The sequence below is a fragment of the Halichoerus grypus genome, chromosome 1, assembly GCF_964656455.1.
Source record: "Halichoerus grypus chromosome 1, mHalGry1.hap1.1, whole genome shotgun sequence".
NCBI lineage: Eukaryota > Metazoa > Chordata > Mammalia > Carnivora > Phocidae > Halichoerus > Halichoerus grypus.
Genome location: NC_135712.1, coordinates 95,589,821 through 95,616,304, shown reverse-complemented (window position 1 = coordinate 95,616,304; position 26,484 = coordinate 95,589,821). Strand labels below are relative to the sequence as shown.

At 37.2% G+C, this 26,484-nt stretch overlaps 1 protein-coding gene across 3 annotated transcripts in view; it reads left to right on the top strand.

Annotated features, from left to right (window-relative positions):
- SERPINI1 (serpin family I member 1) overlaps positions 1–26,484 on the top strand; it is a 70,926-nt gene that overhangs the window by 34,135 nt on the left and 10,307 nt on the right. For all 3 annotated transcript variants that reach the window (XM_036112703.2, XM_036112700.2, XM_036112701.2), the window contains exons 2-6: positions 9,845–10,111; positions 11,144–11,374; positions 13,379–13,573; positions 15,556–15,760; positions 21,403–21,500. In XM_036112703.2, coding sequence (XP_035968596.1) covers positions 9,862–10,111; positions 11,144–11,374; positions 13,379–13,573; positions 15,556–15,760; positions 21,403–21,500 — 979 coding nt within the window. In that variant the 5' untranslated portion in view covers positions 9,845–9,861. The remainder of the gene's footprint in view (positions 1–9,844; positions 10,112–11,143; positions 11,375–13,378; positions 13,574–15,555; positions 15,761–21,402; positions 21,501–26,484) is intronic.

Genomic DNA, 26,484 nt, shown 5'->3' with positions numbered 1-26,484 from the left:
TATTGAATGAATGAATGAATGAATGAATGAGTAAATTAAATTCTAGGTATTGCGTTCACATTTAAAGTTTATGTTTTTCGTATCTATAGTAGCTCATTAAATATCTTTTGTGTACAAAAAGTTGTTCAGTACAGATGACTCAGTTTCCTCACCTGTAAAATGAGGGTCTGGTCAAGGTGTTTCCCGCAGGAACATTCTGCAGTCTTTTAAACAGCTAAGCCCATAGGCTGGGTAAGAGCAATCAGCAGGGATTTCTTAAAGCATTAATGGGTAAGCTAAGACCGTTAATGCCTGGCTTCTTCCAAAATGGCCTTGAGCCGCACATGACCTTGACTGATGATGACTTTTTAACCCATCTCTCTGAAACTACTCCCTGAATCTTGCCTTAGGGCTTGTGGGTCACTTGTTTAGCTCTCCTGACAGTACTCCAAAGGAAGTCATTCATTGGCAAGGACAAAGTCTCCCTGCTTGTGCCAAACAGAATTATTCATTACCACTTTATGGAAAAGCCCAAGTCACGTTTCCAGGAGGGCTGGGATCTGCCAGCTCACTGATGCTTGTTGGCATCGCCTTTATTTTCCCAGTAGTCACCTACTTTAATCAAAAGCCTTTGGAATTCCAAATGGAGCCTCTTTATCAATTGAGATCTCTTGAAGAAAAGGAGTATGTTTTTAAATAAAACATCTTATGTAAGGAGACATGTTTTATAGAGTTCATGCTACTAATTTTTCTGTTTTTGTTTTAAACGCTTGTATTAGGTCAAGAACCTATGTTTTTTTTTTTCTGTTTTTGTTTTAAACACTTGTATTTGGTCAAGAACCAATGTTATGAAAAGTAGATCTATGTGGCCTACTTCTAACTCTGCATGGTCAAATATGGTAACCACGAGCCATATATAGCTATTGAAATTAATTAAAATTAAATAAAATTAAAATACTTGTTTCTCGGTTGTATTGGCCACACTACAAATACCCAATAGCCACAAGTGGCAAATGGCTACCTTATTGGACCAGTACACATATGTAATATTTATGTCATTGCAGAAAGTTCTGTTGGACTGCATTTTTCTAACTTTTTAAAGGACACAGAATAATTGAGTATTTTGGTTTTTGATTTTAGAAATTTGTTACAGCCTAACATGGGAAAATGTTTGACTAGAGACTTACTTATTCATCATCTATTTATTAAGTCAAACAATTTCTCAAGAGGTTATCTTTGTTGTGAAATGTTCTTGAAAGTTTATAACCCTTATCTCCTACTAGTTAGAGGATGTTTGGTGCCAAAAAATCACCAAAGCTCCTTGGAAGCCTTGCGTATCAGCAAAGAAAGGAACTCTTGTGAGTCACGGTCCATCTTCATTCCAATTAGCCTCCCCCTTTGAGTCTGAGGAATTCAGACTTAATATATTTATATTTACCAAAGCACTTTAAAAATTCTGGGGAGTTTTAGCACATCTTCCCTTGGTTGTTTCTCAACATTTCCAGGACTGTTTAGTCCCTAAATGAGCAGACTACCATAGTCTCTTCCAGGCCTAACCTTCCTCTTGGATGCATGCAAAATACCGAAGAATTTTAGACCTCTAGCACCGCCAGCTCAGTGCTAGCTGCTATGTGATCAGTAGTTCCAAGCCACAGAGTTCTACTAAATCATTTTGGGGTACCAGTGGTATAGTACTAATTCAACCAACAATTAAGGAATATTCAGTGATTAAGAAAAGACTAATATTCCAGTTCCCTCCTACTCTGATTATCAGATTATCCCATGAAAATAAACATTTTTTGAAAGAAAAATTTCTAACTGTAAGGATTTTTAAAATTAGTTAAAGGATAATTATTTTTAAAAGGTTATAATCTTGAGTCTCAAACAAATATAAAATGAAAAGATATCAGAGATTTTATTTAGCTCATTAACTAATGAGAGAATCAGTAAGCTGTTACAACCAATTCATTAAAGAATCCAAAAAGCAGATGAATATATAAACTCATGAGGAATACTGAAACACATTTGCTTAATAGATGCAGAACTGGTCAATATCCACAGGGCAATAATCAATTGCATTCAATCATACATGTACACTGTGCATTTATATAGACAAGAATCATTTGCATCACTATCAATTATCTTCAACTTGGAGAATGGTGAAGTTGTTCAAAGACAACGAAGGGCCCAAAACTCATAGTCAGATACCCCGGAAGGTTATGTTCTAGATAATTCCTAGTTTTTCATTGAAGACATCCAGCAATCATCTTGGGGCATTTTCAAGTCTTTCATAATTCTTTCTGGTAAATTACATATCTGTAAATTATTCTCTCCATAGTTCTGTCCCTTTGATTTACCTGGCCATTTACTCCTTGTTTAAGAGATACCTGATAAGCTTTCCTTTTTGCTTGATTCAATAGAACAGGAAAAAGGACATAAAGATGTGGTTTTTTGCAAAATGTAAGAGAGTATGGAAAGAATCACAGTGGGCTAGATAGCTGGGGGGAGAAGCAAAAGAAAGAGGAAAAGATGGAAGAATCATAATTTCATAGATACCGTGATTACAGAATTAAACCTCCTGCACTCCTTTATCTCCTTGATTCTGGTCCCTTGGTATTAAAATATATCTCAATTTATGTAGCATCTTCTTTTTAGGGAGAAAGAACATTTTAAGGAGAAAAATGTACAGTTCTTTTTAAAATATAGCACAATGGAGTATCTTTATACGCTAGCATATTATGCCCTTAATAACTAAGATTTTAAGTCTGAGCCTTCTTTTCATCCTTCTGAATCACTTCTGGCCATTGTTTATCAGGCACATGACATGATACTTTTCATAATGCATTTTCTGATCAAAACTTTTAGCACCTTTGTGATTGAAAATATAATCTTAAGGCATTTCAAAGACTACTGGTGTATTCTCTCCATTTCCATTTGATTATTTGACTACTCCACCTGCACACCCCTCCACACATTTATACAGCTAATTTGAAAGTTACCAGGAAGCTATTGACAGCCTAGCACCTGAGCAGTAGTCCTTCACAAAGCATGCATTGGTCATTCACCTTTCCTCACTTTGAAAGCACTATGATTTATATTGAGAGATTTGGCAAATTCGTCTGCCTCTAATTGTGCTGCTAGGCATCCAACAGACAGTTCCTTTGTACATATCCCAAGGACAAGAGATATATCTCCTTGCACAAATTCATTTACATACATGGGTCTTATATTCGTGGATCCTTTGTAAAATACTCAGTTGTTGTGTTACAAGAAAATCAGTTGGTTCATTTCTCAAGTGATAAATGCTTGCATCACTTACAGTAAACTTACATCCTCCCCTCTGTTCGCGGGTCCATGGCCCTTTTTCTTTTCAGTGCTGCCATACAATACAGTGCTATTGAGGACAATTCTGGGTCCAAGTTTAAGCAAAAATTCGACTGTGGGAGGCAGCACCAATGAAAATAAGTCGACTGAGGAAACAAGGATAAACAAGTAGCCAAAAGTTTACACTTATCCAGGCTATGACGCTTACACAGGAAATGATCACAGTGGCACAGCTGCATCTCTGAGATCGACTGGTTTCTTTGGACATTGATCATAAGATTTATTCTAATTTCTGAAGAATTAAAATTGGGGGTGGGGAGGTACACTACATATGTTGCAGTTCAGGAACTGTGCTAAATTACAGGTTGCTAAAGTACAGGTTGTTTCACAAGGTCATGACTCCTTTTTTTTTTTTAAAGATTTTATTTATTTATTTGAGAGTGAGAGAGCACGAGCAGGGGGAGGAGCAGAGGGAGAAGCAGACTCCCCACTGAGCAAAAAGCCCGATGTGGGGCTCCATCCCAGGACCCTGGGACCATGACCTGAGCCGAAAGCAGTTAACTGACTGAGCCACCCAGGCATCCCGGTCATGATTCCTTTTTTGTGTGTGACAAATTCTTTGACAAATTTTCCAGCTTCACTGCTGCTGATCTAGGTCAACCCTTTCTCTTAGTAAATCAGAGAACAAACATCTGGAGACCAACCTGTTCCAAATTTCACCAAGTGAACTGGTACTAACCAAACTTAGAGAAGTGGCTTCCAAACACTCAGTGCCAACCCATGGGGGGTGGGGCGGGGGGGAGAAGAAAGAAAAAGTAGTGAAACCATGAATTCAAACATATCCACTTTGAAGAACTGTCTTCTTTTCATGATGAAATGTTCATTCTTTTATGTGATTGTCAGAGGCATTCTTTTTATTAAACTTGCCCCCATTCCAATGTATTTGCTTAATAAAATAAAAATTGAGCAACCTTATATTGGTTCCCTCAATTAAAAAAATAACTACATGCAAAATTCTGAGAATTAATACGCCAGAGTGATTCAAGATAGTGTTCTTTGCTTTAGGCATTTTTTCCTTAGTTATTTTGTATGGCTGTTTTTTTTTTTTTTGTTGTTGTTGTTGTTGTTGAAAGGATCTTCCTCAGCCATTTTTTTTCACCTTCTAAAGAATACCTTCCTTTTTTACTTAGCTCACAATTACGAAACCATCTTCTTTACATTTCAAATAATTGCGCTATCCAAAAAAAAGCAACAAGTTGCATTTATGAGTATCAATCTTTCTATAAATAAGATTAACTACTAAGAAAGCTTTTTTTTTAAATCTTCCTTATTACGCTAGCTTTCCACTCTGTGATCACTCACACCTCAATTATAAGATCTAATTCCCTGGCCTGTTTGAATGAAGTGTTTGCCAGAGCAGGATACGCACATACACATGCCCAAAACCTATCCGACCACGTAAAGGAGAGATGCAAGAGTTAATGGCAATTTATTAGTAGCTCAACTACTTCTGCCTTTTCTAGCACAACAGCACAATCTACTACTACTCTGGTCCTGCGGCCCCTTGTTTTTCTGTAAAGGCATTTTATTCAGTAGCTTGAAAATAATGAATCTACAAAGTAATGCTCCATGTGAGAGTAATTCATTTTAGAATGTGTTGGTTATTATGATTAATGGTGGGGCCCTGGCATTCTGTAGACTAATGTTAATACAGTAACATTTGGGTAGCACCTTTTGTGATTTTTCAAGGTGGTGCACTTGTTTGTTAATGCATCCCATGTCCAGGCGTTGCATTAGGCCAGCATTGGTGACAGTACCACTTTGTCAGACTGGAAAAACGGTCTCAGACTCAATAAGGAAACACTTTATCAAAGGGAATAAAAAATGGAAATGAGCCACTACCTGTGGACTAAGATTAAATTAGCTTTGAGAATTGAGGAGAAGCAGCTACTCTTGCTATTCCTTCCAATGCAGCATTCGTGAGCCTGTACATCTCGAGCTACATTCATTCAACAAATATTTGGTACCTACGATATGTAATGTATTAAGTGCTTATTCTGATTATTTTAAGATAGACAAAGAGGAATGCACTTCTATCTGTGTCTTCAAAAAGCTGAGGAAACCAGCCTACTCGTGTACAGAATTATCTGTAATAGAGGGAAGCAGTGGTATGTGCTGTTGGAGAGGTAGAGATAAAATGTGCCAACATTTCAGAGGAGGGGGAAATTGCTGTTGTAACTGAAGAACCAGGAGGGTATTCATGAAGGAAATGGAAGTGGAGCAGAACCTTGAGGAGTGGTTAGGATTTGAACATATGGAACCAGGTTGAAGTAGTTCCAGAAAGAGAACTACACAAGCCAGCACCATGAGACAGAAATTCTGGGATATGTACTGCAAAAAGGAGTCTGGCTTGAATTGGAGGATCCCTGAAGGGGAGTAGTGGGTAGAAACATGTTGGATCACAGTAATGTGAGACTAAAGATTTGGGGCTTTACTCTACAGGCATGAGTAAGATTTTGAGGTTTTGTAAATATAGGAATACCTGTTCATAAGAGTAATTCAAAACAATTCATCCGGAGACTATGCATCCATTGGATTGAGGAGGGCAGTACCCTGGGCTTCAGAGAACGGATGGAAGTCATTGGTGGAGCCCTTAAGAAGAACTGCCACAAGGTCTATGGAAATGGTCATCGGATAATGGGTAGAAGTGTCCAGAGCACAGTATGGAATAAGTGTTGACAGCTCATCGAACATAAGGGAAAGGGACATGGAGAGGAGTCAAAGGACTCTGATGTTTTAAGAAAAAAAGGAAGAAAAAAAAAAAAGAATGGGCTTGATTGATAAACAAGGAGCCCAGTTTGAGTCACCTTGAATTTGAAGTGCTGACAAGAATCAAAGACTAAGACACTCCCAAAACAATTTGCAATGCACATCAGGAATTAAGATAAAAAGAAAGCCAGAGCTAGAATTTTACTTACTGGGGAATAATATGAACAGGGATAATAGTTGAAGTATCTTTGTTTTGAGGGAAGTTCACCAGCAGGCACGAGAAGAACAGTACACAGAAGAGAAGAGGGCCAGGAATAGAACCCTGGAGAACACTCCCCATTTAGAAGGTAGAAAAAGGGGGAAGCTTCCCTTCTCCCCAGAAAAAATCCTCAGAAGGAGTAATCGGAGGCAGCGGAGGTGAAAGAGCCAGGGGCTAGGGGTGGGATAGGTAGAATCAGAAAGGCTGGGCCAGTCTGGCAGAAGCCATTTTTTTTTTTCTTGCACACTGGACATTTTGCCTTTAAAAGAAGGAAAGATCACTTAAGTATAGATAAAATGCGTGCTTCCAGAACAGAGTTCTTTAAATCTTGACTAAAGAGTTTCCTGATATAACTCGCTTCCACCATTCATTGCCATAATGCTTCTAATTCCCCAGCAGAGCATGTAAATTGTGGCCTGCTGCCCACTACCCTGGGAAGAGCCCTTTCTCACAGACATACGGCTGTGTTTTCCAGGATTCTGCCAGAAGCCTGAAGATACATTAGTAGTTTTGACATTGCTTTCCCCCAGTAAGCTGCAGGTCCACCAAACACTGCTTCTTTCTGCATCTGGACCATCTGCTACAGACCAGGGGGTTCTTAACCTGAGGCCAGTAAATATCGGGGGTTCTTAACCTGAGGCCAGTAAATATCGCGGCCAGTGAAAGTAATGTTCTGTTAGACATATGCATGCATTTTCTGAAGAGATTGTTTACCCTTCTCCTGATTCTTAAAAGAATCTCTTTTCTTAAAAAAGAGAAGAACCACTATAATAGATGACATGTTCTTGTACAATGCTGTGAGTTTCTTGAGGACAAGATCCCGTGCTTATACATTTGGGTATCTTCATGGTACCTCTTTCAATCTTGGCTGAATGAATGGCATTTAATAGTGCTACATTAGATGAGCCAACAGGAAGAATAAAATACTCATTTTGGTTCTAGAGCCTCTTCCTTGACAGCAAATATACAAACCTAGGAAACATATTCTCTAATGATAATGTTTTTTATTAGTACGCTTGTAGCTTAAAATGAGTGCTTCAAACATGCACTATTTCATTTACATCTTCAATAATTGTGTGGAGTTGGGCTCCCTGCTCAGCGGGGAGCTTGTGTCTCCCTCTCCCTCTGATGCTCCCCTATTTGTGCTCTCTCGCTCTCTCAAATAAATAAATAAAATCTTTTTAAAAAAATTGTGTGGCGTAGAAATTGGCATCTTCATCTCATGAATGAGGAAGCTAAGACTGAGAGAAGGCATGTGATTTGCCAAAGGTCATACATCATGTGTTAGCTTATTTATCTCATGGCACATTCATTTGTAAATAAAAATGCTGATGAATATGATAGACTTGACCTTGTTTTTCTAGAATGCTTGTTGGTTGGCAATAGGTTGGTTTTTGTTTTATATGAATGAAATCTTTTTGTTCACCTAAAATTTGATACTCATGTTGAAAGCAATGGTTTCCAAATAGCCATGTTACTGAGGGACAGATACCACTCCCATAGAGTGACTTGAACTTCATTAACTACTAGGTAACATTAAACGAAAGTAATGAGGCCCAGCTTTGGGTCTTTGTAGGGTATGTCAGATAGCAGTATAGTGTCATGATTAAGAGCATGGCTTTGAGTCTGACTTGGATTTCTGAGTTCTAGTAACCAGTGTTACATCCTAAGTATTAAATACCGGTTATATCTTAGGGTCTCTTTCAAATTAGAAGGGTACCTGCTAAATTTCCATCTGAATCTAGAGATTGAGAAAGTTCCCCTATTCTGCTTCCACCTTTTCCTGGAGTCCTCTGGAGTACAGAAGCAGGGGGGCTGGCGGGGGGGTGGAAATTTCGAGGCAGCCTCGCATTGATGGCCCCAGTCTGCCGGCTGGCAGGGCAGCTGTGTCCTCTGCCCCGGGCTTCAGTCCCACCACAGACGCTGCTCTGCAGCAGTGCACTTGATCTCCCACAGGCAGCCATCCCCATCTCCCACAGCGGGGTGTCCCACAGCAGGGGTTGTGAGAGTCCGTATTTACATGCAGGCTGAGCCTTGCCTTCCTAAACAAAGGAGAATGATCTAAACCTTAATACAAAAGCAGAGGGATGACAGCAGTGCTTGGAGTTTCTCAGACAAAACAAAACAAAACAAAACTGATCCCTAAAACTGAACCCTAAAATGTGAAGGACTTACAAACTAATAGGCAGCTCTCCAGAAGTTGGAATGAAAAACGCGATAGGAGGGAGGAGGACATTCTGACTCAAACCCCTGTCAGAAACACCTTGCTCTTAAGTAAAATGTGTATGCCTTCTGTTAACTGAGGAAAGGGGATTGTTAATGCTCCATGCTCGTTGAAATACAATTTTCCAAATGTGTTCACTCAGTATCACTTTACATGTTGTTTTCATGACAGTTTTTTTTTTTTTCCTTGAAGGTCATCAACAAGTAAGCTGCTTAATTGTTTGACTAGGCAGTTCAGCTCTTAGATGCCTGCAGTGACAAAGAGGGAGAATACAAGGGAAAAGGAAATTCTGTCCCAGCTGTGTGCTGGTCAGTGTGTGCTGTTTGTGGGTGGACAGGGCTTCGGGAACACTGGCGCGCCAGGAGGAAGAACTATCAACCAGAGATGTCTGGCACTGACACTTTCTTTTCCAAAGAGAAAATGGCTCAAGAACCAGATAAGCCTCGTATTTAGAAATATTCATTGAAATAGAAGCATCGTGTTCTGGTATAAGCTGAAATGGTAATATCAGCCCAAGTATGAAAGGACAGTGTGGTAGAAGGCCCCTCCCTGCCCAGAGATCACCATTAGGAGTAACAGCCTCACAGGTAGCCACAGTGGAAGAGAAAAGAGCACAAGGATGTGCTGAACGTGTTTCTCTGGCTTACCACTTCCTGTGGGTTCTGCAGCCTGGGCTGAATAAACTAGGGCCGGTGGCAGGTGTGTGTCTGATCTTTTCCTGCCAGTTGGCAACCCAGTTGCATGGTGCATTAATTCTATAAATTATAGTGAATGAGTAGAGCGACATTTTCCAATGCCTGACTTCACTAGTTCATCTTAAACCCTGTAAATATCTTTTGGTTTCCATTATAGTTTTCCTGGACCTTTGTAGTTTAGTGTAAGCTAGAGTAAATTGTTTTAAAATCATGACCAAAATATATATGGTGAAGATATGAAAAATTGATACATTCGCCTCACCAAACATGGTCTAAATTTTCCATTATATATGTAGCTATACATACTCTTAACCCCATGAAGGTGGGGACCAGGGCTACCTGTTCCTGGAAATATCCTCAGAATTTAGCAATGTTATTTGTTCATTTGACTATTAATTGTCTTTTTAAAAATAGTATCTCCCAACATATCCTTTAAAGGGGCTTTTGTTAGGAGATATTAACAATGTAAATGTTTAGAAATTTGGTTTGCTTTACAACTTTGCAAGAAATAATTCTTATTTTTATTTTATTTTTTGCCTTTCACTCCATTGTCAGAGATAATTAATAATTAATATGGAAATTATTGTTTTTCAGGCTTGAGCTCTCCCAACATGGCTTTCCTTGTACTCTTCTCTTTGCTGGTTCTGCAAAGTCTGGCTTTAGGGGCCACTTTCCCTGATGAGACCATTGCTGAGTTGTCAGTGAATATGTATAACCATCTTCGAGCCACTGGGGAGGATGAAAATATTCTTTTCTCTCCATTGAGTGTTACCTTTGCTATGGGAATGATGGAACTTGGGGCCCAAGGTTCTACCCTGAAAGAAATCCGTCATTCAATGGGATATGACAGCCTGAAAAATGGTGAGTGTCCTTAGGTTTAATTTTTCAAGGTGGTTTGACTTTAACTTTCAACTCAGTTATGTTGTCTTAGGCCACAGGTAGCAATATTCACACAATGTGAGAAAGTGATCTCATTGAGATGGTATGGTTAGGAGAACCATCAGGAAACCCAAGGAAGGTATTAACTCCTTGCTGTATCCTTAGCTGAGTTAATCTAAGGAAATTATAGATTTTATTATTATTATTATTTAAATAAAACTCACTGTGACAAATAAAATCAAACATGATTCTTACTGAGTTTCCAGTCTAGAGGGAGAAGCATGTATCAATCAATTATCACATAAATGAATATTTACAACTGTGATAACTGCTATGAAGAAAAGCAACATGATTCTCTAGGAATATTAGAAATTTTTGCTTAAAACCAATTGTATCTTCATTTTTTAAGCAGCATCCAATAATTTTTTTGAAATGTTTTATTATTATGAAAATGTTATGTATTGGGGAAAGTTTGTAGCCAAAAGGTTTTTGTAATCATTTTGACATGATGTATGATTTCTATTTTAATGTTTTTAATATACATGAGAATTGACTCATTAAAAAGTTAAGAACTCGATGATTTCTAAGGCATGTTTCTAGTTATAAGGCAAAAAAGTCCAGTGAAAGTAAAATTTCAAGGAATATTTTGATTTTTAAATTAGGTAATTAAGCTTAATTCTTATTCCTATTAATTATAAAATGAAGACCAATTTAATGAGAATAACCTAAGTACTTTAAAAGGAGACAACCAAAAAAATCTCTATAGATTCTACCAAGACATCAATTAAAACGAAAAATAATACCAGTTCATAATACTCAAAGTTAATTTGAAGATCTAGAAATGGCACAAATATTGGAACCTCCTAGTCATGTCGATATGGGGAATAAACTAGTGCTCTTCCCTTGGGCCCCTGTCTCATCAATCTTCCTTGCTGTTTTTTAGTGCTTTTCCAATCCCCGTGATCATTCACTGTGTTTGTTCCACTAATAAACTTATTGTTTGTCATTTTGCAGGTGACGAATTTTCCTTCTTGAAGGATTTTTCTAACATGGTAACTGCTAAAGAGAGCCAGTATGTGATGAAAATTGCCAATTCCCTCTTTGTGCAAAATGGATTTCATGTCAATGAGGAATTTTTGCAAATGCTGAAAAAATACTTTAAAGCAGAAGTAAATCATGTGGACTTCAGTCAAAACATAGCTGTGGCCAACCATATCAATAAGTGGGTGGAGAATAACACAAATAGTATGTCATTTGGTTCCTTTCTTTCTCTAGTGGCTTAGTTTTAACTCTCTTCTACTTCTGAAATTATTTTCTCTTCACTCCAGTTGAATTTTTGAATGTTAGCATTTAGTTGAGTATCTAATAATTATTTTGTATAGATTACAGTCTTTTTAGAGGCATTGCTTATGAATAAACATTTTTGAAAGAACTTAAATCTCTTGGCATGTGAAGAATTTAGGCACTATGATAAATCAGTCTGAAATCTGTCTCTCCAATCATGGTTTTCCTCTGCATGGTAATCTTAACTACTATATGGAATTTTGCTTGAGCTGACTTGTTTAAGAAGTTAGATACCAATTAGGATGGCAGTTGGTGGGCCACTTAAAAATATACTTAAAATAGAATATAAGAAAGAGTTAAAAATCAGAGTTGGGCTTTTATTTTTTTAAAAGATTTTATTTATTCATTTGAGAGACAGAGAAACAGAGAGAGCACAAGTAGGGGGAGTGGCAGAGGGAAAGCGAGACACAGACTCCCCGCTGAGAGGGGAGCCTGATGTAGGGCTCAATTCCAGGACCTGGAGATCATGACCTGAGCTGAAGGCAGATGCTTAGCCATCTTAACCATCTGAACTACCCAGGCAGGCACCCTCAAAGTTGGGCTTCTAAACAACAGAACTTGATTGGTAATCAAAAAAATTGTATAGGGTTTCTTAAAAAAAGAGCAGCCCGTTTTAAGCCCAAATAAGTGGAGAATGAGAAAGAGATACGTTTATTTTAAAATTTATTTCTAATCTAATTTAAAATTTATTTCTAATCTGAACATTTATTTTAAAACTTATTTCTAAACTTGACTGGCTTGGTTGGTGGAGTATGTGATGCTTGATCTCGGGGTAATGAGTTTGAGCCCCACATTGGGTGTAAAAAAATAAAAAAAATAAAATCTTTAAAAAATAAATAAAATTTGTTTCTAATCTAGTCTTTAAAAATGTATTTACGCTTTCCAAATGTTTCATATTTTACCATTTTATTTTCTAACTTTACCATCAAAATATTGAAATTAGAATTTAAAAAATGAAGCCAAGTTGAAAGTAGATTGCAGATGTTCATTAAATTAATTCATATTGTCAAAACTCCCCAAATAATGTCAATCTAATATATTTTATTTTGGAACAATAACAAAAAAACCTGACCACATGCCCTATGTCCTATAATCCCAAAAATTCCAAGGCACCTTTGTAAGCACCTAAAGAAGTGCTATCATTAATAAAATGAGAGAATACAAATTTTGGTCCTATCTTTTTCAACTATGACATTAAAACATAGGATAAAATAAACTTATGTTTGTATTTTAACATTCAAAGAATAAGTCAAGAATAATAATCCACTTTGAATAGATTGAATGATTACAAGCTGTTTCGAAAATCTTTTTAAACATTTTTAGCTATCAACAAAGACCCAGTATCTTTGAGAATAGATTTGTAAAGGAATATTTCAAATGATAGATAATAAGGCATCACTAGTTCAATTGGCTTTCACTCATCTGTTTTCACCTAGTCGAATGCAGTTGTTATATTTAGTGGAAAGATATCCAATATATGGGGGAAATTTTTGAACTGGTTGCCAATTTAATCATGTACATTGTTCAAGAATAAACTCAGTAATGATTATTGAATGCTTACTCTGTGTTAAGAGATGTGCATACATCATTACAATTAGAAAGTAGTAAAGCCTGAGATTCTGTTGTACTTGGTTCTATAGTTTCTGCAAGCGTCAAGATCCCACCAGTGTTATTGAAGGTAGGTGTGTTTTAGATCCCCTTAATCTGTAATTTTGTGTTTGTGTGTGTGTGTGTGTATAACATTTTTCCTTTGAAAGCAAGGTACTTTTAATTTTTATTGTAAATTTGGTAGTGGTATACAGTTTTTCTGGATTACTCTATCAGATGGTAGTTTGATAATCTTTTGGTCCCCATTCACCTTCAAATTTAATATAAATTTTTGTCTATTCGTTTTTTCCTGAATAGGTCTGTTGAAGGATTTGGTATCCCCAAGGGATTTTGACGCTGGCACTCATTTGGCCCTCATCAATGCTATCTATTTCAAGGGGAACTGGAAGTCACAATTTAGACCTGAAAATACTAGAACCTTTTCCTTCACTAAAGATGATGAAAGTGAAGTCCAAATTCCAATGATGTATCAACAAGGGGAATTTTATTATGGTAAGACATTCTGGCTTTTATTTCTCTCTTCTTACACTATAATAAATTTTTAAAAAAGAACATGAAGCATTTATTACTCAAATGTCTTGTCAGTCTTGTTTGGGCTACAATTCAATTTCCTTGGCTCCATTTTCAAAGGCCTCTAATTAGGTCTTAAGTGAATATTATATGCATTGACAGTTTTCTAATATACTTCTTTAAATTATAAAGTTGATTACACCTGCAGAGTGGCTTTATTCATGGGTAAACACCTGACCTTGTATAAGAACATTCTGAGTTACTCCAAAAAGCTATTGGCTTTGGGGTGGTTGTCAGTGACCCATATGTTCCACTTTGCTCTTGCTTGGATTCCTTACCACTTTTTGAATTACAAGCATTTCTTTAAAATTTTGCTTTCAGGGATGCCTGGGTGGCTCAGTCAGTTAAGTGTCTGCCTTCGGCTCAGGTCATGATCCCAGGGTCCTGGGACTGAGTCCCGCATTGGGCTCCTTGCTCAGCTGGGAGCCTGCTTCTCCCTCTGCCTGTAGCTCCCTCTGCTTGTGCTCTCTCTCCCTCCCTCTCTGTCTCTCTCTATCTCAAATAAATAAAATCTTTAAAAATAAATAAATAAAATTTTGCTTTCAGACTGTATGTATGGTTAGACATAATTATTCATTCATAGTTTCGTTTATTGAAAGTCTATGATTTGTGATACAACTCAATATCCTTGGCATTATTTTCAAAGATATTTCATTGGACTTTTCAGAAGTTTAGAGTGTTAATCCTTCTTACACACTACAATGGACTGTATTCTTTTTTTTTTTTTTTTTATGATTTCACTCATGTGGAATTTAAGGAACAAAACAAACAAGCAAAGGGGAAAAAAAAGAGAGACAGAGGCAAACCAAGAAAGAGACTTTTAACTATAGAGAACAAACTGATGATTACCAGAAGGAAAGTAGGTGGAAGGATGGGCTAAACAGGTGATAGGGATTAAGGAGGGCACTCACTGTGATGAGCACTAGTTTTTGTATGGAAGTGATGAATTACTAAATTCTGCTCCTGAAACTAATATTATACTGTGTGTTAACTAACTGGAATTTAAATGAAAACTTGGGAAAAACACTTTTAAAATAGTAATTTATGAATATAAGTATAAAACATCATGTTTTGCTAGTACTTCTGTATAAACTGGCATTTTTGCCTCTGAGAATAGTACAATGGACTGTATTCTTACACGCTATATTTGAGAACCAAAATGTTTAATGGTCTAAAGGACCTAGATCAGTTATAGGAAAATACTCATAACAAAAGCATTACATTTTCTTTTTGAAAATGGGGAAATTTTGAGGTAGCAGCAGGATCTCTTTTTTTTTTAAAGACTTCTTTATTTTTTTTATGGAAGGCTGGTGAATTTAGCTAAATTATTAGAACAGAAAGCCCATTACCTTACTAACCTCATTACTTAATTTGGAGGTCTTAAGCACCACAGTTACTGTGGATAACTACTGTAGAATGTAATAGATTTCATTTTGCCTATGCTATCTTGGCCTCAAAACTTCTAGCTGTGGTAATGATAAAGTCCCAGGTGTTACGTAGTCAATTTTCCCCTTCTTAGAAATCAGGTGGGTATTGGCAAATATGAATTACAACTACTTGGATCTAGGGCTTTATTTTTCTAACCAGGACTTACCATCGTTTCTAAAGATATTCTTTAACTATATATTCATTTGAAGTATCTCATTTAAAAATAAAAAGTAAGTCTATAGAACATATTATAACAATTGTGATATAATTCTGGGGGTTCTAAAATAAAATAAATTCTTTAGGACTGAAGATTCACTGGATTTCAGGACCTTTTAAAAAAAAACAAAAAAAACCTTTTTTCTCAGATGCCTGAATTTCTTATATTCTATATACTATTTTGGAAGAGAGTTATAACAAATTAAACCTTTTATTTGAGCTTGAATATGGGCCTTTTATCACCTTTCTTTCTGTTTTAGGAGAATTTAGTGATGGCTCCAATGAAGCTGGTGGTATCTACCAAGTCCTAGAAATACCCTATGAGGGAGAGGAGATAAGTATGATGCTGGCATTGTCCAGACAGGAAGTTCCACTGGCCACTCTGGAGCCATTGGTCAAAGCACAGCTGATTGAAGAATGGGCAAACTCTGTGAAGAAACAAAAAGTGGAAGTGTACCTGCCCAGGTAAGAGGCTCCTGTGGGACTCCTTCTGATAGCACGGAGGGAGAGATCTCAATGTAGGTTCCGACTCAGGAAAACTCTGGCCACTGCCTTTGAATTTTAAGTCTTAGCTACTCTCTTCCCCCTACTCCCCTTCCTGTTTCCTCCCCTTCCCTCCTCTCCTTTTCTCCCTTCTCCTTTTTTAAAGTAGTCTTTTGTACTCATGACATCCTGCCCAGAGACACAAGCTCACTTACCGATTCACTCAGTACTATTTACCAAGACCTAGTTTCAGATCCTACTCAATATTCTTAGCTTCATTTTAGAAGATTTCTCAATAGATCATCTCTGAATATCATTTGCTTTGGCAGTCTTCTGTATTTCATTAATATTTAAAGTTGATTATAGCTGGAGAGAAAATAATCTCCCACATTGTTGGAAGAAGCGCAAACAAGTTACCGTGCTCGGTGCCAAGATGCAACCATAAATAAGCAGGAAAAAGCTTACAATTCTCCCTGTGGATTAAATAATAAAATCTATGCAGGGCCTTGATGTTCTTCTCAACCCTGCGTCTGGCCACTCACCACAACAAACACTTTGTAGCATGTACTATCCATGTGCTTGTTGCTATGCTACATACAAGTAGCATGGGTTTGCCTGCCTCTGGGTCTCTATGCATGTTTTTGCCTTGGCCTAAAATACTCTTCTCATGTTTCTTTGCCTGATATTGATATTGTGTACTTCTCTGTATATTTTTAAAGAAATTCTTTTTGATAAAATGAGAAATTCAGTACAGTGTTAATGCTTCCCTTATTAAATTCCATAAGTTAAGTGCAGCATGTCCAAATGCTTCAATTCTGTGAGGATGCAAAGTTATTTAGGGGTATTTTAACAGAATCCTAAATGAATGCTTAATAAGTATCACATATTCTAATTCAACCATATTCACTAGAAAATGTGGCCTCCAGGTCCTGTCCACTGAGAAATTGAACGTGGCAGCAGAAGAAAATTAAATTTTCATTTTCTAAGAGATCCTCTTCAATTATGAAATAGTTTAGCTTGCTTGCTCATATTAATGCCTGATACTAAACTAGGCACAGTTAATTACCATGTATCCATTTCTCCAGAAGTTCTATGAACTCTCCCTCTGCCTGGTTAATGCATAGAGAGCAAGGCTAAATAGCTAGATCCCACAGATCTGGTTTCCCCTTTTAAGAAATTGACTGTTTTCAAATACTTATGTGTAGGTAATGATCAATAGGAAATGATCTACCCCTTCCATTTTACAGTATTAGGATCCCCTAAATGTCCAATGAAGGTAATGATGTTTGTGACCTCATTTTAGCAAGGGTAAAAATGTTTTAATAGCCATTTCCTAGGTTTACTCAAGTGTCTGTCTTAAAATGTTTGTATAGATTTATTCGCATGGAGATATTACTCTGAAACAGCAACTTTGCATTTCTGTAATTTGACCACATTCTTGTCCTGCTCCACAGGTACTGTTACTTTCTATTATATTAGATTTTATGCATATAGGTTTTAAATGCCTTTCTTAAAAGGTATAGGGTATGTTGAGGGGGGGAGAAGGGACAACTACTTTTGCATTTTTATTAGTTTTCCCCCAAACAATAAGTCCTACAGGAATCAGATGCTGAATTGAAATTGTATTTTTATCCAAAATACAAAACTCTATTCAGGAGAGGGTAAAATTGCTATACCTATGTGATATCATAAATCCAGTGAAATACTAAATGGTTAATGCACAGTCATACATTTCTAAGATTTAAATGAAATTACCAGATATTCTTCCAATTTATTCATGGTAGCAAAAACAGTTTGGCTAATATAGATAAAAAATATATGTAAGATATCTAAAAAGCACTTTAGAATAATGCCTAGCACAGAGTAAGCATCATATAGTTATTACCTATTATCACTATTATTATTTATTTTCAGTGTACATTTTAAGTCCTAGTATTCACCTTATGTTAATCTATGGGTAGCTTTATATATACTTTTCTTCCAGTAAGATTTTTTAAAAACCTTGTTCTGATGAACATTACCCTCTTCGTTGTATAAGGTGCAAGAAGATTGTTTTAAAATGAAAATCAAATATCTTAATACTTGGAATGCAGAGGTACCTGGCTGCCGTATCTTTCCACTCTGACTTTTGTAGTCTCAGATTTGTCATTTGTGATCAGAGTGCTAGAAATCAACAGATATAGAGTGGTTTTCTGTTTTGTAAGCAGAGACCATCCTGTTATTTTGAAATGATTGTCTTAGAAATAAAGCACTTTAGTTTCATGTTTATAAAAGAAAACTAATACATAAGCCATCTGATTTTGTTCTTTAACATGAGTGTTTTTTATTAGGTTTTTCTACAGAAGGTGTCTTGATTAGTTTCTTAATTGCTTACAAGGTGAATAAATCTCCTTATATGTAAAATATATTTATACTTTTCTAACACTTGCTCTCCACACCTGAGTCTCATGCTTCTGCCCTCAACATACCTCTTCAACTTACTCAGAAAGTTGCAATGCACGATTACATTGTTAAAATAGGCTTGCCTTTTGGGTTTAAAAAAGCAGTGTTGTGGCTTTTTATTTTTAAATTCAGTGGGCAAAATGTAAAATCTACCTATAGTTTGTTTGATTGTTTTTAAATAGCCACTGTTAGAATTGTAGTTATTAGTGGTGGGGCACTTTGGGGTCAGACAGACCTCAGCTCATATCCTCATTCTACCACTCACTAGCTGTGTGACTAGGGCAAGTTGCTTAGCTTGTCTGAACTTCAGTTTGTTCTTCTGTAGAATAGAGATAACAATACATAATCTCACAGGACTCTGTGACATTATCATAGGGATGATTAAATGAGATACCATATGTAAAAGGATTTGCATAGTGTCTGGGATATAGTGAGCCCTCAGGTATGGGAGATGATAATGATTATTTATATGCATATTAGTCTATATTAAGAAGAAAGAGTAAATGGATAATAGCTATTTCCCGTAATTTGATAAGGAAACAAAGACGGGAAATGGATAAGTGGAAATTGTTCACATCCTATCTTCAACTTTGAACAAACACTCTCTTTTTTTTTTTTTTTTGGTCACCTAGATTTCTTCCCTTCAACCTATGTGTATTGTCCTATGCCAGATACTACAGATATTGAAATAAAAAAAGATACTGTATTTGACTAATTTACAGCTAAAGCAGCAGAGATGAAACAGCTATTTAATCAAATTACTCCACCACTACTAAAATGCAAATATAAAACACCTTAACATCTATAATAACGTGAATGTTATACATAACTGCAATATTGTGAGTGTTATCAATACAATCTGCCCTTTATTACATGCCTCCTACATAGTGGCACCATCCTAAGACTTCTAGGAACCTTTGGGGCACCTGGATGGCTCAGTTGATGGAGCTTGCAACTCTTGATCTCGTGGTTGTGAGTTTGAGCCCCATGTTGGATGTAGAGATTACTTAAAAATAAAATCTTTTTTTTTTTTTTTTTAAAGACTTCTAGGGGGGTGCCTGGGTGGCTCAGTGGGTTAAGCGTCTGCCTTCTGCTCAGGTCATGATCCCAGGGTCCTGGGATCAAGCCCCACATTGGGCTCTCTGCTCAGCAGGGAGCCTGTTTCCAGCCTGTTCCTCCCTTTCCTGTCACTCTCTCTCTCTCTCTGTCAAATAAATAAATAAAATCTTTAAAAAAAAAAAGACCTCTAGAAACCTTATTTAATCCCCTCAACAATACCATGAGGCAGGTATTATTAATGTCATGTTCTACATGCCAAATCCGGAACTTGCCCAAATTCAATCTGGCTAAATTACCATCCTCACCTGAAACAGCAAACCTCAGAAGTGTGAAACAAACCAGGTTGCTCTTAAGAAATACAAAGAATCCTCTACTGATCTCTCCCTTCACTTTCCTATTTTAGGTGGATTAGGACATACAGAATACGACCTGGATCCATGCCCCTCCTCTGCCATTTATTAGCCACATGACCTTGGTCAAGTTATCTCATCTTTCTCTTCCTTGGTTTCTTCTTCTATTAACTGAGGATAATAATAATACTGACCTCCAAGGATTTTAGGGATATTTAAATTAATCTGTTATAGTCTTGGAATAGTTTTTGGTACGTCAGTCAATCAATCAATCAATCAATAATAAATGTAAAGCACACACGCAAAACACCTTAATCAAGCCATGGAATGTATTCTTTGAGACATTCCATACTTCCCTACTCATCCCCCTTTTCTACTTTCACAGCCGACATCTGCTTTTTGTAGAAAACAAAAGAGACTGTGCTAAGTCCAAGTAAAAGTGGAGGATACAGATAAAATTCAGGACTTGGTTTAATATGTTTGCTATACATTTATTTCTCTATTTGTCATATTTTCCATAAACATGAACCTGCCAAAATTATTTTCCCCTGACTATTCCTCTTGATGTCTGAGTCTTGTTTATAGCAACCATTCCCTTGTCGTTCTTAAAACCAGACATCAGAAATGATGCTAATGGAATGTTTTGTGACTGTCACAAACTTAGCTTTTTTAAGGAGATAGCCCATTGCCTAAAAACTTACATTTATGATCTTTATTGATCAAGAAGCAACATCTTAGAAAAAAAGGAAACATTTACTTCTAGTTGTTCTCACTTTTTATAAAAAAGTAATAACCTTTGCTTTAAAAAAACTGCATTTGTGTGTTAATGCAGCCATGCTTACTCCGTATTTTTCACTAGAAAGATGGGAGATACAATTCACTGGTTTGGGAAAGACTCTATATTAGGACCAATGAGGCTCTCTGTGGAAACCATTTTTTTTTAATTAATATTCTGCTCATGACCACTGTACTTATTTTCATTTCAGTTTTAAGTAATGTTTTATTTCTTCTTGCAAATGTGATGCACATTTATGTATAATTCATAAAGCCCATTAGAACAAAAAATACAAATTTGTTATTCTTTTGCTTAAAAAAAATCTCTAATATAATTGTAAAAGTGTACAGTTTTTAAGATGTAATCCTTAATTCACTTTTGTTGATGAACATCTATTCTGTGATGGTACCAAGGAAACAGGCTTAGGTCCTGGAGGTTAAAGTAACCAGGAAGATATATATTATTAACACAATAGCTCTTATGTTTCCTTTCTCTGAGTGTATGGAGTTGAAATGTAAGATGTATCCATGATACAGCAATTGGATACAATAGCATTGGCTCTCCCTTTCCACAGGGAGCTGAGTAAGGACACTAAGAAAAGAATGAAATGCCTTGGATAAATGTTTGATAAGACATTGACAGCTTAAAAAATCAAATCTATTACCGGGTCACACGATTTTGAAGGCAACCCATTTACAGGTTTGACATCCTTGACCTCAAAACACTTATTTCACCCTATATATTACAGTTTTGCGTCCACATCAAATAGTGTTCCTACTTAATAATTTAATATTATTCTGATACATTATTCTTTTTGCTGTCTCCTCTTTTTATAAGCACAATCGAATACCACTTGCAGTCAAAAGCCAGTTTTAGTATAATTTACCATTAAAGTCAACATAGCCAACATTTTATTCTTGTCCCAGGTAACAGGATGCTGTAACTAAAAACTTTTAAAATGCCGTAACTAAATGCTTTTCCCCCTCTGTGTTCTCCAGGTTCACAGTGGAACAGGAAATTGATTTAAAAGATGTTTTGAAGGCTCTTGGAATAACTGAAGTTTTCATCAAAAATGCAAATTTGACAGCTTTGTCTGGTAGGAAATAAACATCAATTTTTAAAAAATGTTATTATTTCATGAAAGATTTTAAAAATGATGATGTTCTCAAGCACCTTAAAGATTTAAGGGTTGAAATTGTGCGGCGGGGGGCGGGGGGGGGGGGGAGATGTAGAGGCCGCTTTCAGGCAACAGGCTTGACCAATAAAAACTTGATCAAGGCAGAAGGGCCCACAGTGACCACCTGGCTGAATGTAGACAGGCACATCAGGTGGCCCACCTCAAAGTATCCATAGGCCTTACCTAACCAATGGGCTACTTGCAACCAGGCACAGTTACCAAAAAAGGGAAAATTCCATACGTCCTCATACCTCCTCCCCTTCCTCCTTCAGAAGCAGCCCCTGCCCACTGCCTCCTGGCAAGCAGCCTCCCCTCTGCTGTCCTTCCTGCTGCCCCCTTATGGAACAGTCACTAAACTTCTAGTTCCTTTTAAGAAAATAAATAAATAAAAATTAAAAAAAAAGTGATGATGTCAAACCCTCTCTATCTGCTATGGAGTTCTGAGGTAAAATAAAGTTATCATTTGCCATATAAATATAACAAATAGATTTACCTTCTACACACAAAGCTATAAATAACAGTGAGAACAGCAAGTTTATATTATTCTGGTCCATGTCTTATCTTCAACAGTAGATACTCTCCAGAAGACCTGTCTTACACAGCTTTAGATTCCCCATCCTATCTGACACAATGCCTTGTAGATAATCAATAAACATGTTGATTTAATACCTCAATATGTCCAGTTACAGTAAATTATATGGGAAAGAAAGAAGGAAGAGAGGATAAATGCATGCCTGCTGTGAGAACCACTTTTTAAAAGAATATCTAGTGAGATGATATAAAGATTATCTCAAGTCTTCAATAAGAAAAGAGCGGTTTTGAAGAAGTAACTTCAAAATACACCTGGCATATTGGGTGTTGAGTAATTTATTTTTAAAATCCTGGAGCGGGGGGACCTAGTTGAATTATTGGATTCAGATGCCCTAATTTGTTCAGGGTAAAAATCATTAACATATTAGCAACATTAAGTACTTAGAATATGTAAAATCCTTTTGGAAATATTTTAAGCATCTAACCCCAAGACATTTATCATTGAAATAAGGTACCTGTGAGTTTAAGACTTAGCTTATATAATGATGTTCTATCATTTCTATAGAATATGGAAAATAAAAGAATCTATTTTCTGCTGAGATCAAGATAAAAAAGAACTCAGTGTTTAAGTCCTCTATATATGCAATTTATTGGACCCAACTCTCCAACCAGAGAGAGCTGAGGCATAGAAGTTTCTTTAGCAGCTCATATGCTACGGGAGAGAATTTAGTTTTCCTCTCCTGAAGTAAGAGCCTATAGAAAATCAAGCCGACTGAATAATAGCTTCTAAACCTGGATTATGAGGACCCATGGATTGAGTTCGGTGAAGTGGGCGCTCTACCCCGGAAATTGCATATAGGTGTGCACTCACGTACATGTGTGTGTGTGTGCACGCCTTTGCATGCACACACACACACACGAAAGAAAAAAGAGAGTGGAGATAGGTTCATAGCTTTCAGGAAATTCTCAAGGAGTTTATAATCAAAAAATGCCTTGCCCTCCCAGATTTAGAATTGGACAGATGGTTTTCCAAGCAGAACTCAGCAATGAGATGATGTTCATGTATTTGATACCACAACTTTTACCCCTTAATTAGAGAACTGACATCTCAAAACACTAGTAGAATTTTTCTGTCTACTACATAAATGTTCCTGTCCACTAGAGAAATGCAAATTTTGCCCTAGTAAAGGTTTTCAGGGCTCACATCCAAGCTCCTAGGGCTCTGAACTTTTCAGTGGGGTTGTCAAGGAGGTAGGACTGGTGGATATTCAAAAGCTAATGGGTATTTTTGTGCTTGAGTCAGAAATATATTCATGGCTCAAGCATAGTGTAATTTAAAGTTCTTATGTTCCCTTCCTCAGGAATTGAGAGAATCTGTCTACCATACTGGCCAAATTCCAGCTGGATAATTACATTCCACTTTCTTGCCGTGGCTCTATTTTCTGTTTTATTAGAGATTCCTCACTGTCTCACCCAAACATCTAGGCAGTTATTTCCCCTGCATAGAGTATCTGCAGCTTCTCAGTCCTGAGGGAGTCGTGCCGCGGTGGTAAATCAATTATTGTGATCAGTGTAGCTTAAAATTTTTGACATATGTGGGAGGTTTATGACGTAATATTTAATTGCCTTTAGTATGTCCAGAGACAATAGAGAATAAATACATATTATGAATGCAGATGGTTTGGAAATTTGAAATACCACTCGGATCTTTCAGAGTTCACATAGTCCATGTGTGAAGGCTCTGTTTGTTCGAGCAGACCTCAGTCAGAATTGAATCCTTCTCAGAGTGCTTACAGCTGCATTCCTGGGGCCTGGCACCTGGCTGACACCTAGTTGGCACACAGTCAATGTCCACTGAGGGAGCAAAACGAGGGAGGGAAGGAGACAAGAGGTTTCTTCATAGCCACCTTCTACATTACATTTCTTGAAACATCGAACTCCTTAAAACATCAGTAAGAAATCCAGGATTGGCCATCCTTAACCACCACCCAATTCAAGTCTTCAGGATAACTTGATGAAAGGTCTAAAGTCAGCTTCTCAAGCTTTCAGTGGGAACTCTTTCATTCTCAACTCCCTAGTTTTGCCAAGACCTTGGTAGCCTTGGCATGTCAGCCCACCCCAAACAATACTTCCTTTTTCTCCCTCTCCCTCCCTCCCTCCCTCTCTCTCTCTCCCTTGCTCTCTCAGTCACTCTCTCTCTCTCACACATACACACGCACATACACATTAATTTATGAATCATTCATTCAAAAACCAGTGACACAACAATAAAACTTGCCTCTCTGCTTTCGCTAGATTTGAAAGTATTTATTCCCTGCATCGTTCATTTGGGCACCGTATGCTCTGCCCCACATGGTTGGTGTCCTTTTCACATGTCTAGGTTTTTGCCTCTCCAAATGATGTGAAAACCCCACTGATTAAAGTGTCTATGATGCTTAGTAACCCCTACAAGAACCCAGGAAAATTATTAGCATGTATTTGATTATTACTTTCTACCTTAATGAATTTCATGGGGATAATTTCATGGTGTCTCAGATATACATTAATTACATTCAATGCTCTGTCTCTTCCTTTCATTTAATAACTCTTCGTGAGTCAGTTGGTGTGAGCACAGGACTAGGTCATAAAAATGAAGAAATGACTAAGATATCATACCTGCTCTAAAGAAGGATACAGACTTGTGGGGAGAAAGACATAAACAGTTGGATTAAATAAAAAGAAGCAGGATAGAAATGCTTTATTGGAGCAGTGTGTTCAGGACATACCAGGACAGTTGTGTTCTCCAGGGAACATTTGGCAATAGTTGGAAACCTTTTGGGTTGTCACAACTGCGGAGGGCTCCTGGCACCTATCCAGTAAAGGCTGGGGATGCTTCTACATTCCTGTGACCTACACTGCACAGGACACACCCCACAACAAAGAATAATCCAGCCCCAAATGTCAATAGTGATGAACCAAGAAACTCCATACTAGAGAAAGCATTGTGGAGGCAGAGAGGGAAAAGAAAGTCAACGGGCAGAATGGGAGCGTATTGGTTCAAAGGATGGAGGGGGAGAATATAGGTATGCATTTAAGCTTTCAAATGCATTGAACATTTTTGAATAATGTCTTAGAAAATGATAACAATGGTTGCCTCTAGAATACAGAACAGAGGCCCCTAGATGAGAGCGGAGATTTTGTTTCGTCTATCACTGTGCACTGTTTGGGATTTTGCCTTGTGCACGTATTACTTCTTCAATTAAAACTCTTACTTGAAAACGGGGAAAAATTTTTAAAAATCGCATAGTAGAATTCGTAAATTCAAAAGCACCCAGGAAACAATTCAGTACTATTGTGACAGTACTCATTCTTAAATTATGCAATGAAATTTTATCTTTCTTTAAAAATAGCAAATATGAGTTAGCAGTGGAAAAACAACCCTGCTCCACATTTTCTTGCTTCTGGAAAAATTGAGTGACTTGAGAGTCCTTTGCTAAGACCTCTTGAATCCACTCTTTCATTCTCTATCCCATGGCATCCACCTTTATTTCAGACTCTCACTACTGCTGCCCCAGACGATTTCAATAGCCTCCTAAACGGTTTCCAATCTCTTTTCTGTCTAATCTGTCTTCGCTACCACTGCCAAGATTAATCACCTTAAAACCTGCTCTCAGATCATCCCAGTTCCCGTTCAAAGCCTCCCTTCATTCTGCTGTGTGCACTGTTTGCTACTCCACAGGGCGTTCAGACCTCAGCTCACTCCAGCCTTAACTCTGGCTGATTCCTTGCACACAGCTTTTGCTGCACCTCACGTCTCCCCAGGGCCCCAGCTTTATAATCTCTCCCACCCAAAATATCTCCTGAATGTATCTGCAGCACAGATATCCCCAGCTTCATCAAGCCACAGGATTACACCAACCAGAAGTAATAACTCCTTCGTAAATTCTACAGCATTCTGTACTTTTTCTTATGCTGCATATCACATCTGACCTCATATTATCATTATTTATGCATTGGATATCTTCTGCCAAGATTGATCCTTATGTGTGTTCAGGAAGCACACGGTTCTGTGCTTTCTGCCTAGTACTCACTGAATGAAGAAATGAATAAGATGAGATGCTCTGTATTTATTGTGCTTATTTTTGGTCATCTCAATTTGATGTCCATGGCTTTTTACGCTAAATTCCGTTAACATAAAACACAGCAAAGATTTATACAATAAACATGGAATCTAGAGAGTGCTGAGAATCATTTTCTTCTCAGGCTCGATTTAAAATGCTCATCTAGTTGCAGCGAGGATCCTGTTATAGAGTAGGGCTATTTTTGTAATGGAAATGAATGACTGTCAGCATTTGGATTAATAGATAATCCTCTTGGAAGGTGGAAGGGGAAG